Source organism: Uloborus diversus, chromosome 2 (assembly GCF_026930045.1).
Source record: "Uloborus diversus isolate 005 chromosome 2, Udiv.v.3.1, whole genome shotgun sequence".
NCBI classification, from domain to species: Eukaryota; Metazoa; Arthropoda; class Arachnida; order Araneae; family Uloboridae; genus Uloborus; species Uloborus diversus.
The window spans coordinates 116,369,233-116,385,750 of record NC_072732.1 but is presented as its reverse complement, the minus strand read 5'-3'; the positions used below and the strand labels follow the sequence as shown (position 1 = coordinate 116,385,750).

The following is a 16,518-nucleotide window of genomic DNA, read 5'->3' as shown; positions in this document are numbered from 1 at the left end:
AATGCATGCACTTTGGTGTATGTGCATGTGTGTAAAGGCGCGTGTGCATATGTGTGTGAATGTGTATGAGCGTGTGTGTGTCTTGGACATGGACGCCGCTGACCAGGAGCAGTGGCTACCGGGGGACAGTGCTCAGGACTGGAGGAGTCGCGCCGGAACAGCGCCGGCAGAGGGCGGTGGATTTGAAAAAAGAACCGCGGACATCAAGGACGATCAAATGAAAACAATTAGCAATCGTGATTGCTCAAAAAAAAAAAAAAAAAAAAAAAAAAAAAAACTGCGGGAAATCGGGAATTAGCTCGAAATACTATAGAACCACAAATACTTAAAAACAGCGATAAAGCGCCAAGTTCGTCCCGCAATTTACCCGCCAAGGCCGAATAATATCCAACTCTCGGTCCGCAGCTGACCCCGCTGCGTGACCACTTTTGCGTGTCTGATGACGATTCGCCGGAAGATAATATCGATAGCGCGCGCGCGCGTTGTGAAACCTTCAGGGTGTTTAGAAGAAAGGCGGCGTTTATATTTCCCGTATAGTTTGTTTCAAACTTCAAGACTGTATGGAATGAGAAACATGTGGGTGAGTTTGAATATGTTTTCCTTTTATTACATTAAAAAATAATAATAATTATAAAATATCCTTAGGCTATTTCGTCGTTTTCTTCTTTTTTAAAATATCCGTTAAAAAAAAAAAAAAAAATCGTTAGCCCTTACGAAATTCCAAACTTAAAAAAATATAACTCTATGAATTATTTGGATTAAAAAGGAAATCGCTTGTAGTCTTTTTTTTTTCTGTTGAAAAAAAATCTTTTCCATCTTAATTAATTAATCATTTACTTTTGTCAAAGTTAAATCCACTGAGAAAGAAAGGCATTTCCGTTTTGATTAATTTTCCCAAGTGAACTGCATTTTGGTTAAAATTAATTTTTGCGGGGAGAAATATATATTTGTGATTTTCATTTACAATTTTAGAAGATAGATCATGGAAATAAATTAAGAATCTCCAATTTTATCAACTTTTCAGAGCTAAAAAGGACTTTTACTAACATTAACTTGATACCTTAAAAGTTTGAATTTTTCCTAACTGCTGTGTTAGTTTTTGTTTAATGCCCAGTAAATAAATAAATAAAGGAGAATTTTTAAAAAAGCTTAAAAAAAATAAAACAGCAAAACTAATACTAATATAATAATAATAGGTTTATTAAAATTACTAAGTTTATTAATAAATACCTGTCTTTGAAATAAACAAATTTAAAAGAAAACCTTTCGTAACATATTTTGTGTGAAAAACTCTTTTCTGTGAAGTTTGTTTGAAACAAATCCACTTTTTAGTTCATGGTTTGCTAATTTCATTTACAAACCATGGCTTTGGAACCAAAGCCATGGTGAAAAGCCATGGAAAAAAATGGAACCAAAGCTGCATTTTTTTCTTTAGGTACTAACACAGTTTTGTTTTTTTTAAACCATTCAAAAAAATGTCTTTGAGAGAACCAAATGAAAAACTCTCTTTGTTTTGTTTTGTTTTTTTGGTATATATTCAAAATTAAAGTTCTTCCCTACATAATTTGAGCGAAGCAAATCCGCCTTTTATCTATAGACGCTAATGAGTTTTTTAAACGATTCAAATTTGGATGAAAAATTGTTGAAATGAATAAATTTGAAACATGGGATTGAGATGGCCGAATTATTTTGTACGAAAATGGTTTGATTGCATAGTTCTATTGTCTGTTTCATCAAGAGTGGTTAGAAGAGGGAGGGGGACAGACCAACAGTGCACATGTAATCTCATTTCGAAGGCAAGGTTTCAAATATTTTATTTTTCTCTATTTATGTAACTACTTAACTTATTTTCAACTTTTTTTTTTAACTTCCTGCGATATTTTACGGTACACCGACCCTTCTGCTCCCCCCTCTTTTTTTATATGTGTGTGTGTGTTCGTTTGTTTGTTTTAACGAGAAAAAAGGCTAAATATAAAGACAGGAAAAGTATATTTTAAGTAGTTAGAAAAATAGCACGAAGCAATGTGTCTGGCCTCCCCCCTCCCCTCTACTTCCTCCAACAAATGTGTGAACAGGGGTCGTTCAGGCTCTTTAGAAAGATATATGTATTTGTTTTGGAGTGAAGAAGGAGGTAAAAAAATAACGTATGTATTTTGTTCAAAAAAAAAAAAAAATGCGCATAATGCAAAATTTGAGCTAGTTCTGGTTTTGTTTTCCGATTTCCACCTCTTAAAAAATTATGACACTTTTTCTTCTTTTCAAATATAACACAAAAAATTTAATTTTAAGTATTACATATTCATTGACCAATTGCTTTATCTGCCATTATAGTACTGGCGCGGCGCCGCCGCTGGGAAGATCACGGACTTGGTCCTTTAAAAATAATATAAGTAGTTACTCAAAAGAGGCTTCCATCCATTTTCTTCTAGGGGAAAAAAAAAACAGAGAAACATGTGTAGTGTTATAAATTTCCTCACTTAATTCATTATTTCGCTGCTTTATTTTGTAATAACTTCCTATAGAGCCGTATATATTCGTCGAATGGGGGTAGATCGTGGGATTTCAAGTCCCTTTAGCTTGTCTCATTTTTAAAATTTAAGTTAAATCAATTTAAAGTTGAAAAACTTTTACATTGAACCTTCAAGGTCAGAAGTTAAGCTTGCGCCATCTAAGGGAATTGCTTCAAAAAGTTTTATTTTTTATTCATATTTTTATCAGTTTAGGATAATTTAGTATTTAAAATAAAATTTTAAATAATTTCGAGATATGATGCAACTCATTTAGTACAAAATCCAATTTCTTTAATCGGCGCAGGATGCAATGAAGTAGGGATGCGCTCTCATTGGATGTTCGCGAAGTCGGTTGGCCTCTTTTCAGAGTATTGTTATTAATTTCAATTTTTTTATTTTTTGTAAAATCGATAATTAAATGAAAATATTTTATTACTAGTGGTAAATTCGTAATAACACATTATACTAAAAATACTCCGAGAGCTTTGAAATCGAAACTTCGTGCGGACTAGCCTACTTAGGGGGGGAAAAAAAAAAGAAACAGAATGAAAAAAAAAGAAGGAAAACATATTGTAGATATTAACATGCTTCACAAGTTTGTTAATAAACATTGATACTCATATAAGAGCTTTAAAATAGTGTAAAATACAATAGTCGTCTTTTTATTTCGACCAATCACGAATTTCTTATTGTGTTCACTTGACCGTTAATGGCGTCCGTCTTTTGATTTTATTCTTCTACGCTTATAATGCAGTAGAAACAAGAAACCCTACGAGTAATGTCCTATCGTGATTCGTGATTCCGAAAAACATAATTTGAATTCAAGTTTCAAAATTCAAACATTTTTTTTAATTTCTTTTTTGTTTTTTGTACTTTTATTGTATTTTGTTTTTTGCATTCCTGTTGCTGATGATGAGTTTTACGCAGCGATTTTCCCACTCACAATTTTCACTATTTTACTCCTTCAAGTTTCTTTTTCCCTCTTTCCAGTTAAACATTCTTACTTTTTACCTCCTTTTACAAACTAGTATGTTGTGGCCATCACGAAACTTTCTTCTATATTTTTCCTTTTTCTGATCCCTCCCCATGCTTGACGAGGAAGCAATATTCCTAACAAAAACAAAATTACACATGCAAAAACTTGACGACCATCCCAGTGTCTGAATTATTGTAAAAACAAAACAAAGAGCGAAAATTGAAAGTTACTTTAAAAGCCTTACTTGAATTAATTACAAATATTTTATTTATTAACAAACATAAGATGGCAACAGTTAAAAATTTTAAATCATTGAGATAATATTTCCGATCATTTCCATACATAGACTAATAATAAGAGTAGACCGAGCTTTCTCATTCTTGCTGATAAAGAAAATTGGTTCATAGATGTATCATGTGACTAGTGGAAGGGCTTGGCGAAGACTTTGGCAGCATGGTTGCTAGATGGCAGCATTATCTATAGTTTGGCACTCGACATGTATTTTAAGACAATGTGTTTTCATTAAAAAAAACTTCCAGGTGCAGAGATTGAACTGTTTTTCTTTTAGTTATGCATTATTTTGACATTAGTAATAGTTTTTGATCAGTTTTCGGTGACTTTTATTTCATTTGGAGCTGTCAGTGTTGGCGTGAACGAAATGGCGTAAACGTTTTGCGTTAACGCAAAAATGTACTAATCGGCATCTTAAATTGAAACTGTAGGTAAAAATCTTACCGTTTGCTGATTCTTCTTGGTCGCTTGCATCTTTTATTGCTTAGAGAGTTATTGAAATTGACTAAAGAAAATGCACAATGCTATCTAAACGAAAAACTCACTATATTAACAAAATATTTACAACTTAGAATAACAAATTTACAAATCGGACTCCATAAAAGATCATTCTTCCGTGTTCCATCAATTCTATTTATTTTATTTCGCGCTGGCGTTGATCGTCTGCTACGATTAACGCCCGCTGTTGCTAGGATATCCACCAGTCACATGGTTTGGTTTATGAGCAGCAAAAGGGTTGCCATAGCTCGGTCTACTCTTATTATTAGTCTATGTTTCCATACAATTAAAATCACGAGAAATACGCAGACGACAATCTATTACGATTTATCTTTCTTATTGTTGCATTAATAAAACTATTTTTATTCGCAAAAAAAAATAAATAAATAAATAAACACCCCTTGGAGCGATTGGTGTCAAAATTGAACCAAAGCCTGTTTACGTATGGACTCACATATATTCCAAATTTCAACCAGAACGTAGCATTACTTCTCGAGATAGGGCACTCACAATGGAAAAAAAGAACGGGCGATTGCGCTACCCCCTTTTTAGCTGTTGACACCAAAATAAATTCAGCTCTTATCCCCACTAAGGGCTACTTGTCAAAAAATTTTTGTTTGATTCCGTTTATTATTTCTTGAGATACAGCAGTCACAATTGACGACAAAAAACGTTCTATAACTCAACTCCCGTTTGAGCTATTGACACCAAAATTGAATCAGCACCTGCTCCTGTTAGTGGCAACATATGGACCAAATTTTGTTTGATTCCGCCAGTTACTTCCTGAGGAATAGCAAGCACGCGTAACTCAAGAAACGTCCCATTGCTCCACCCCCCTTGGTGGAATTCGCGCCAAAAACCAATGGGCACAAGTTCACATAGCGGCACATATGTGTACCGAATTTCGTTCGATTTCATGCGGTAGTTTTTGCTGTAGAGTGGCCACAAAAAACTGGTCACACACAGACGTGACACACACACATACATACACACACACATACACACACACAGACAGACAGACATTTTCCAAAAATAGTCGAAATGGACTCAGCACACCTCAAAACGTTCGAATTCGTCAAAATTCGAAATTCGAAAATTTGCACGAATCCAATACTTTCTTCTATATATTAGATATAGAAGAAAGTAGAAAGGAAGTATTGTATTAGCGAAACAATTTTCACTCAAAAATCGGCCTTAATTGCCATTTTTCTCACCCCCGAATGAATGTTGATTTTTTTTTCGACCCGACCACACGTGGATATATGCCTAGGAACGTACAGACACCCGAAATATCCATTTTGACGACCCACGAGTTAATTACAACGAATTTTCTCGTGACGTCCGTATGTGCGTATGTATGTGCGTATGTGTGTATGTATCTCGCATAACTCAAAAACGGTATGTCCTAGAAGGTTGAAATTTGGTACGTAGACTCCTAGTGGGATCTAGTTGTGCACCTTCCCTTTTGGTTTCATTCGGATGTTTCTAAAGGGGTTTTTGCCCCTTTTTGGAGATAAGTCATGGTTAATTTCGATGTAAACTCAAATGGTGTTATAATTTGTCGGACACTTGGCGATATATCACTAGTCTTTTGGTCGCCAAGTTTTGTCGCCAACTTGGCGGCAAAGTTGGCGATTTTTAATTTTTTTTTTTTAAATTTGGTTTTAATTTGGCCACTGTTGGTGATATTTAGAAAGTAAAAAATTGAATAACATTAAAATTGCCAATAATAGGGAAATGACATTAAATTGGAGTAAAAGGAAATCATGTGAGGCACACATCAGCTCGTTTTTCTTACCTTTTTAATTTTGCAACAACACACCGAATGTTTTATTTTATTAGACAACGGCATAGGTTTAAACAATAAGCCGTGTCATAAAGTAAAGTAAAAGCAGTAGTGTCATTACATTTTAAGGTTTATAACACTAAAGGCGGTATAACGAGTAATGTTGGACATCAAATCTTTCATTGCTTATTTTATTATCCGGGTTTAACTCCGCGTTATTTGGACAAGGTTCTTCATTACGTGAACAATATAAACCTTCCATTGAAAGGCAAATTGACTCTCGCTGCAAAAAAAGAAAATGCAAGCCACAAATAACAAATAAGGCAGTTCAATAAATTCTGCGTTTATACAGCTTACGGTCACCGTGGTTATTAAACGCCTAGGGGTGTTACATTAATATTTATGTAGATTATGAAAGACTGTTACTTCTCAAATGAATAAGAGAGCTATCATTCCTGTATTCTAGATTTTTAATAGCAACATATCTAAGTTTATGGGATATACTTCATCTCCTTATTTAAAAAAGTTATTGTAACGGCAATTAATCTTTAGTATGGCCTTATTAATTTCAGTAATGAACTTCAGTGTTAAGTCATGCATTTCCGTAAATACGATAGTCTGTGTTTCTCCCAATGCCAATTGAAGTAAAGAAAAGAGGATATCTTCGTTTTATGAATGGTTTTTCTTCTTGCTCAAGAAGCCGTTTGCAGCAGCGGTAGATTGCAAGAGTTTTACTTTCGTCGTGATACTAAATGTCCAAGGCAATAATTTGGTTTCATTCGTAAATTGCTGGGGAAATACACTTCAGCGTGCGTGGAATGATTCGTTAATTAATTTTAGTGAAAATAAATCGGCTGATTCTTGCATAATACATAAAAAAAATTCTTAGAGATAAAAGAACCGATATTCACTTTTCTATCAATTATGCTGCCGTTTCCTCCCTGTGACCAAACAATAAGCAGAGCCGAATTTCTCAATAGACACAGAAGGGGCAGCTGAATAGGGTGAAAAATATTTAGAAGCAATAAAGTTTACTTTTTATGTAATTTTTCGAACCGTTACAAACAAAATAACAAATTTTTAAAAAAAAAATACTAAGCTTTTTGCATAATGCACTCAAAAGGACAAAATAACTTTCCTGCGTCAGAAAGAACAGTTGAAGTATTCCTGTAGTTTTTAATTATTCCAAGAAAAAGGCTTTACAAACAAAGAAAAGTGCAACTAAAATCATGCAGAGAATGTTTTATCATAATCTAGTTTCCAGTCATAAATTTGAACATGTATATTTTTCTTAATGAGAAAGTTTGATTTGAAATGACTTGAGCGCACTATGAAAAGTGCTTAATATTTTTTTAAAAAATTCCGTTATTTTAAAGTTTTTCGTTTTCAAACAAAATTTTATTTAAGAATTTAATTTTTTAGTATTAAGTTGTACATTAAGATTAAACTAATCTTTTAGTGAATACCGAAGTCTTTAGTGGTCTAGTTGCTAGTATAAGCAAACGTTATGGTTCACAACATACAAGTTACTTGTGATAAAGTTCCTAATATGTCTCTTTATTTAGCCCCGTTATCGTATATCGACATAGATGAAGATAAAACCCCAAAGAAAGCATCGGAGGGCATTGAAAAAATTTTATTTTTGCTTCAGAAAAACCTTGATTCAAAATTTTGATTATGATTACTATTAACATTACTGATGCATGTACAACAAAATGTGTAACAATGAGTTTTATATTTAAACATTTAATGGGGAAATTACATGAAATTTCCTGTTTTCCACCCGAACCAAAATAGTTATTTTATTTTAGAATTTTAATTTTTCTGCGTTAAGTAGTCCTTACGATTGAGCAAATCATTTAGGGAAATCCCGAAGTCTCTAAGCGGTCTAGTTGCTGAGATATAAACAAAAGCTGGCCTCGGATTTTTCCGTGACAATCAGGTCAATTATAATAAAAGTGCTCAATAAGAGTAAAATTTACTTTCTGTAGTTATATATTTTTAACACGCTTTTATTAGCTTCACCTGTATGTATGTATGTATATATGTATGTATGTATGTATGTATATATCTTGTAACGGAATCTTGCAGCTCAAATTTCGCCCACTTCCTGCGATCGAATTCTTTTGAAATTTGGCACGTGACCTCAGACCCGATGACAATGCAATATTCTACAATCAAATTAATTAATTAACACTTTTAATTGTTAGTTTCCTCCACCTTTAAACAATATTTTGGCATAAATCCAACAATGTGAAATATAAAAAAGTTAAAAAATACATTAAAAAATGCTCGCAAAAATTATTTAAAAATATCTACAAAAACCTTTAATTTTTCTGCATCATACAAAATTTGTTCCAATGTTCCAAGGTAATTAGAACATGAAATATAACTGTTTTTAACTGTTTTCCTGCCAAAATTTAGGTGAGCCTTCAATTAAAAATTCATTGCTGATCAGACCATTGTTGAACAAAACTTTTATTCAAATGCATCTCAAATTTTCAAAGTAATATAAATATGATTTCCGCAAAGAAGTAATTGCAATTTTGCTTGATAATTCTCCAACATAAGACTAAAAAACCGAAAAATAAAATAATAGTTTAAAAAACTAAAAAAACACGCTTTCGTAGCAAAATGAACTAAAAAGTGAAAAATAATCTTTGGATGATAGTAGTTAACCAATCACTTAATTTTAATGTAATACAAAAAAGCGTGGGGGGCTTCTTATCAGTTGTCTTGAACTTCTTCCATTTGTGTCCATGCAAAAATGTAAATAGACAGCACCCCACGCGTTTTTGAATTACATTAAAATTAAGTGATTGGTCAACTACTATCATCCAAAGATTATTTTTCACTTTTAGTTCATTTTGCTACAAAAGCGTGTTTTTTTAGTTTTTTAAACTATTATTTTTCTTTTTATTAAACAAATTTTAAAATTTTCATTCACCTCATGAAAATGAAATATTTTTTGACCATAAGATTAATATTTGTTGAAGTTCAGGGGAGAAGGGGGGTATCAGATTTCAGGTCTGTCTTTTGGAGTCACGGATCTAAATTTTCCAGGCATGACAAAATTGGAAAATGATAAATACGTTTTTGTTTTGAATTGTTTTCTTCCGAAGGAAAAGTAATTTCCCCTTCATCGGCTTTTCTCGTACACAGACCTCTCCTCAATCATGTTTTTAGCTAGGACTTCAAAGAGAAGAAAAAGCAAATTAGTCCGTACATTTGTTTAGTCAATTTTCTACAGACATCCTAATGAGGAACGTTAGGCTTCAAGTGAGAGAAATCACTTATTTTACAACGTCTGTTTCGTCACTATCTTAAGATTTTTTTATCTATACTATTCTCAACAATAATTATTTTCTTCATTCATTCAATTTTTGCAGTAAAAGGAAAAAAATCTAAGATTGAAGAATCAAAGAATTACTAAGTGTACAGTGAAAAGAGTTTAAGGTTAATCCACTGGAGTTAGGGTTACAATTTCAAGTATCAAAATATCACCAAACAGGCAATTGCTTCGTTCAAATGTAGAAGCAATTTTCACCCGTCATACCCTGATGGGAGATTTTCTAGTATACAATAATAACTACAAAAATGATTCACTGCCTTAGTAACAGTTAAAATCTATAATTTTGATTTCTATAATATACAGGGTTGCGTATGTAAATGAGTTCTTTAAATTTTGAGTAAAATATGTACAAAGTTCTCAAAGTTACTTAAGTAGACTTTCATCGATTTTTTTTCTCCTAAATCATGTTGTGCAACAGCACCTACCAGGGCTACAAGTACCACTTTTTGCATCAAAACATGAGAGAGTCTTCTACCGTGTACACTATTTTTCTCCAAATTGTTAATTTTGGGACTACACGTCTTTGCTTTCAGGGGTTTCATTTCTGTTTTGCAAATTTTAAGTATTGTATGGGAATGTGGGGCAAAGTGAACTAGCAGGGAAAAGTGAAATGATGAAATACTCCGTTTCAACCTCCACTTACTTAGTAATATTTTAATTATGTAGTAACATATGAAGGCTATTCGAGTCAAGAAAAAATTACATCTGAAAATCAAAGCATATTATGATAATTCAAGCATTTTTCAAAAATCGATACTCAATTTCTAATATTTTGTTGTAAGTCAAAAATTATTTTGATATTATCAAATGATAAAGATTTTCTTCTTAACATTTTAAACATTAATTGGGACCTTCTAAAAGTCGACGCAGTACTTATTTAGTTAATATTTAGCTTATTTGCGTTTCTAATATTTTTCACAATTAGTCAAGTCTATGCAAGGCAAAGTGGATGGGGCAAAGTGAAATAATTAATTTCGTTTACTCATTCAATAATTTACTAAATCACTTATGTATTCATTTATTAACTAATTTATTTACATTCCCTTACTTAATTATTCACTTATATCATTTCATTCATTTACTTATTTTCTTATTCATTCATTATTTTATTCATTCACTTATTTTTCTTCACACATTAATCAATTAACGTATTTATTTATTAGTTTATTGTTTCATTATCTTTTCATTTGTTCAATTAACCTTTTATTTGCTCATTAATTTGTTCAAAAATATTTTTCTCAATCGCATAGAAAATATTTCATTTTTTTCTTTGCCCCATGAAAAAAAAAAGGTTAAAAATATCCATTTTTTTTGAAGGCACAATTTTACTACCAAAAATAAAAAATGTTTCAATGCAAGTTTTATTGTAAAATACAATGTTCTTTCTTTATGTACTGTAATTTTTATAACAAATTTTCATTTTGAAAAAGCTCAGTCATTTTAACTATTTCACTGTGCCCCACATTCCCCCTACTTAGAATTGAGAGCCATTATGTAGTTTTGTATATAAATCGTTTGTATTTTAGTTACTCATTTATTTTAGCTACTTAACTTTGAAATGTTACTCTGCGACAAATTTTTATTGATAATTAGTTTTGATTTTTTCTATGTATTGGAAAGTTACCTATTAATAGATAGTTAGGAACTACTGAAACCAATTAGTATAAATAAAACTAGAACAAACAACTACTATTCCAATAAGTATAAATAAAACTAGAACAAAAACAATTTGAAGGGAAAAAAACATAAAATATAGGAAATAAAATGTGGAATAAACTTTTAAAAATAGGTAACTACTTTAAAAAGCAGCTCTGACATTTTTGTAACTACTACTATAAAATACTAATGAGAGATGTTTAAAGCGATATGAGTTCAAATAAATTTTAACTTAGGGGCTTTTTTTCGACATATTTTTTTTCGAGCCTCTTATCGCCTTTGTCATAAAGTGTCACATTTCACTTTATGCCTTCTCCTCTCCTTGTCACATGATGCGCAAAATTACATTTTTACAAAAATGTTTTTATTTCATCCAAAATGTGTGATGTTATACTTCTTGGAACCCCCTCCCTCTTGTCACAAACTGTCTCAATTTCACGAAACATCCTCCCCTCTCAAAGCATAACATGATTTGAGGAGGCTTGTTTAAGTAAACCAATTGATTTACTAATATCTAAACAATGAATACTTCAACTAAAAGTTACTGTTTGTGCCAAATAATGTTCCGTAAACAGATACAGAAAAGTAAAACCAATTAATATGATCTGAAAATTTTGACATTTCTGCACGTTTTATTATTTCTAATTTTTGTTCTTAAATTGGTAAATGAAATAAATAATTCAGCCATAAAAAGTGCCCCCCCCCCCCAATCGCAGCCACTGGTGTCTGAGTTAGAGCTAACACAGAATGCGCTTTGAGCAAACAAATGAATTGCGTCATTCCAACATATGGTGCTTTCCGCTGAACGAAAAATTATGTGAAACTCGAGGTCAAAAAATAAATTGCATTCAATTAATAAAAATTATTCTCATTGTCCGAACTGTCATGACTCATAAGAAAATCATTTTTTCCTTCTTCGAGAAAGTAAGAAATCAGCGTATCATAACAACAGCCTGCCATTAATCTTCCATTTTCCTTTACTAAAGGTAGATAACCGTTTAAAATGAGCAGAAATTTTTTTTCTTTGTGTATGTGTGATGTTTGTTGATTGAATGTTTCAAGTTGGAAGTTTTGGATTGATGATGCATGTAATTATGAAACACTATCAGAACTTCAGGGTGAACCAATTAAAACATATTCATTTTCTTCGATTTTTCAATTAACCGTTATTAATTATTCGAAAGTTATTCCAATAAAGCTTGTTAAGTTATATGCAATATACGAAACATCTATTTCGTTAAGCTATTTCAAGGTTCGTAGAGTGAACAAAACATGCTTATTAACTTCAATTTTTCTATTAACCTTTATTAATTACACTAAAGTTGTTCCCAGGGGTGCCCATCTCCCCCAAGTTCAATAACGCAAATCCCCCCCCCCCAAAAAAAAATAAATCTCAATCCTCCTTCATTTTTTTTATTTTTTAGCTCTCTTTTCTATTTTGTTTATTGTTTAAAAATTTTTGTATTTATTTATTTATATTTTTAATTTTTACTATTATTATTAATATTTTATTAGAAAAATTCTGTGTAATGCTAATGACATACACACAAACTAAAAGAATTAATGAAATAAAATATAAAAAGAATAAAATAAAATGAAATAAATGATTTGAATTCAAAATAAATCAATAAATAAAGTTAAATAAATTATAAAAAATAAAATCCCCCCCCCCATTTTTGAGGTGCCATACGCCCCCCTCCCTATGGGCACACCTGGTTGTCCTATTTTAATAGCCCGTTAAGCTATTTCGTGGTTCGTCGCTAACATGCCGAGATTTTCTCGGAATATTTTTCTTTTTGGCTTACTAAGCGAAAGTGAGGGATTTTTTTTTTTTTTTTTTAAACAAGGTCGCCACCACGGCGACTAGATGGTTCACCTTTTTGCACAATTCGCTTTTTATCCCCTTCACTATCTTACGCCAAGATGCCATCTTTGGTTGCTGCTTGAAAAATTTCATGGCGGCTGCTTTTTTTTTTTAATTTTCTTTCCTTTCCCATATTTTCACACGTTATTTGAAAAATTTTGAACATTTTAAAATTTTACGTGCGTTCAGACCCGCAAGAATCAATTTAATTTTAGGCACGGCCCCGGGATAGAAAAAGGTTGGGTACCCCTGGTTTAATCTATATCTATTTCTCTGTAAATATTTTTTTTTTATTTATATGTTCCTAATTTATTTAGCATCTTTTTACCAATCTATGTTTATCTACTTTATTGGCACAAATGTTAAGTACATTTTTTATATCTATCTAAAGCTATTAATCTTTGTATATTTATCTGTCTATCTTTGTATCTATCTCCTTGAGCTTCCTATGTGATAAAATAATGTGCTAAGGTGTTTATATACTTAATTAAACGAGTATTCATTTTTCTTTTTTCTTTTTCTACATAAGTAAAGAAAAACATTATCGGGCTTTAGTAACAACGGGAATATTTAGAACATTTTCTATGTACCTTGTTTTTATATTTGAAAAATTTCAATTTCTCTCACTCTCTCTTTTTTCTGGATTCTGCAAATTTCATATCAGATAAATATGTTTAAAAGTAGATCGCCTTTTTTTTTGTACGTAGTTTTGAAAACGAAACAATTAATAGTGTTGTTGCAAAATTACACTCCCTCCACTTTTTTTTTCAAAATGATGCCGATTAATATTATGCAGGGAATTTTATTCGTCACATAATTCGTGTCTTTGAAACCGCCACTTGAATCATCATTTGAAATAATTAAAAAGGAGCGAACCTATTGTCATTTAAATTAAATTGTGAAAGTGATGAAAAGCTGACGATTTAGTCTTGCATCCTGGAACATGAGTCAGCGGAAGGAATTAAGACGAAACAATTTCTTAGTTTTCGGCATTATAATTCAAGATTAAGGTGGGACTTACACCTCAGGCCTGCATTGTTTCTCAAATCGTGACAGCTTCACGATTTATGTATCTTATTGAGATAACATTTATTTCTGCGTAGGTGTTTATAATTGCAACTGTTGAACAAACGAATGGCTCATTATTATAATAAACATATTTTTAAGTTTGAGTTAAATAAGTATTTAGCATCTCAAGCGTACCTATCGAAGACGGGAGAGCTTCCAGTTACGTTTCTAAATAAATTTAAAGAGACCTGTGCAGAGACGGCCAAGATTTTCGTTCACTTACGAATATCATTATTTGTTGTCAGGGTCGACGGGAGGCCATGTCAGCCTAATCGGAAACTAGGGTCCCGCCACGGTAGCAAAGTAGTATAAGTTTTGGAATTTTTTTGACGACGGGAGCCTAGAGACCAAATTGACAAGAGGTCAGCCTTGACTTTCGGCGGCCCTGTTTTTTATTGATTTAGTTCTCACCTTTCCTTGCATTTGGTGTCATAATTCTAGGCAACCAGGTTTTCCCGAAAAGAAGACCTAATCAAAAAAGAAGCCTTAAAATGATTTTTCTGGGTATTCCTAATGTATAAGTCGCACCTTAAAAAATAACCCTCGCTAAGATCATCATTCATTTCGCGATACTGAAATTCCCAAAGCGCAATTTTTAGACTATCTTTAGTCATTTTAATAGAAAACCTTATTGTATTAATGACTTGGTGTATTAATTTTTAATGTTTCTTGAATCCGCGTCGCACGAACAAATACTAATTATTTATTGTGCATAAAAATAAGATTCCCGAAAAGTAAATCTTAGCGCAGGGGTTCTCAACTTTTTCGACTCGCGGCCCCTTTGAAGAATTAGAACTTTCTCATGGCAACCCCCTCCATCTCTTTCAAAAAGGTAAGTGCACCAAATAAGACCACCCTGAGGTTCATAATATAGGATCTCGCTCATTTAGGATTGAATTGGCTCCAGCTTTTGCATATTCGTCAGATGACTCGTAAAAACTAAAAAAAAAAAACAAATGAAAATTTAAGTTTTAATTATGTTTTTCAGCAGTTTTAACAAAGAAAGACGGTTTAGTCTAGTTAGGAACATTAGGCTTCAAGAACAATAAATATCTTTTTCCATACTCGTAACCTACAGTGATCCACGTAGAAACAAAACTTTTTGTAAAATAAGGTCAGGTAGTTCTGACATAACTCTTCTGTAATAACTTTTGTTACTTGATTTCTGTTACTCAGTCACGGCTCGTGCCTTGAAAAGTGAGGGGACCAGATCATGGGTGCACTCGGATCCTCCCCCGCCCCCGTTTTTTTTTTTTTTTTTTTTTAATATTTAAACTTTCTTAAAATAACTATTTGTGTTAAATACATAAAATAAAATTCATTTTAAACTCTAAATTATCATTATCATACGCTAATTACTTGTAGGCAAAGAGTCAAGAAAGGAGGAAACGGTCTAACCTTGTGCAAATATAGACTTCTTCCGTTACTGTATGCTGTTTATTTTACATAGCCTGAACATTCAAGCTATGTAAAATAAACATCATACAGGTAGGGCAACGGTCTCTGCAAATCCTCCTGTAATTATTGGGGTTCAATGCATTGGTGTTGAGGGAGAAAAAAGAGCATATAATCCGCGGCAGCGTATAATTCGTAACTCATTAACTTTACACTTGTTTAACAGATAATCCGCGAGTTATGCGCAGGAAAAGACTACAATCCTTTTAATTTTAAATTTCAAGCACGTACGCACACACACACAAAAAAAAAGGGAAAATAAATGAAACATAAATTATTGTCTGAAAATAGTGAGGGGGTCCAGGCACCCTCCGGCCCCTCCCACGAGCCACCCCTGATGTTAGTTTCTTTTGCCTGGTAGTTAGAAAATACTTGTTGACAACACTTTATCATTAGTTAACGTTTCTGATGACGATGAAGTCACGAGCTAGCAAATTTTTACTATGCTACATTAATGAGGAGATGACCGTATTGGTGAAAATGACCTTAGTTTGCACACCCACCTTTAATTTATATTGATATCATTGACAATTTGCGGCACCCCTCGTCTCTTCTTACGGCACCCAGTTTGAGAACCTCTGTCTTAGCGTATCTTTTGCAATTAATATCAGACTGGGGCTTATTTTGGGGGAAAACAAAGTAAAAATTTTATTATTAGATGCATTCAGAGCTAAAGTGACGGAAATCCATTCCGATTTGATCCAATTTTTCTGTGAACGTTTTCGGTAATGAAATGGTACGTTCATGAGGCGTTTACAGCTAAAGTGGATTAAGTCGGAGGAGACTTGATCCGCTTTAGTAGCTCTGAATGACACTTTGTACATTTGAATTTTTTTTTTTTTCTTCTACGGTTAGATCCAAAAAGTAGCGATAGGTATCCTTTTTACCTTTGGCGTCTCGTTAGTTACCACGCATCCATATTTCTTGGTAGATTTCCTTTTTAGTGAGTTCCTCATTATAGTCAAAAGTAGCAGACTCTTTCATGTGTTATTATTTTCTTATTTCGCTGTTTTACAATATCAATTAGAAATTCATGAAAGTATGTTTTTAGTAATGCTTCTT

The 16,518-nt window shown here is 32.4% G+C and overlaps 1 protein-coding gene across 1 annotated transcript in view; it reads left to right on the top strand.

Annotated features, from left to right (window-relative positions):
- The first annotated feature begins 444 nt into the window (after nt 1-444).
- LOC129217265 (uncharacterized) overlaps nt 445-16,518 on the top strand; it is a 32,900-nt gene continuing 16,826 nt past the window's right edge. Inside the window, exon 1 of the mRNA XM_054851536.1 lies at nt 445-580. Coding sequence (XP_054707511.1) covers nt 566-580 — 15 coding nt within the window. The 5' untranslated portion in view covers nt 445-565. The remainder of the gene's footprint in view (nt 581-16,518) is intronic.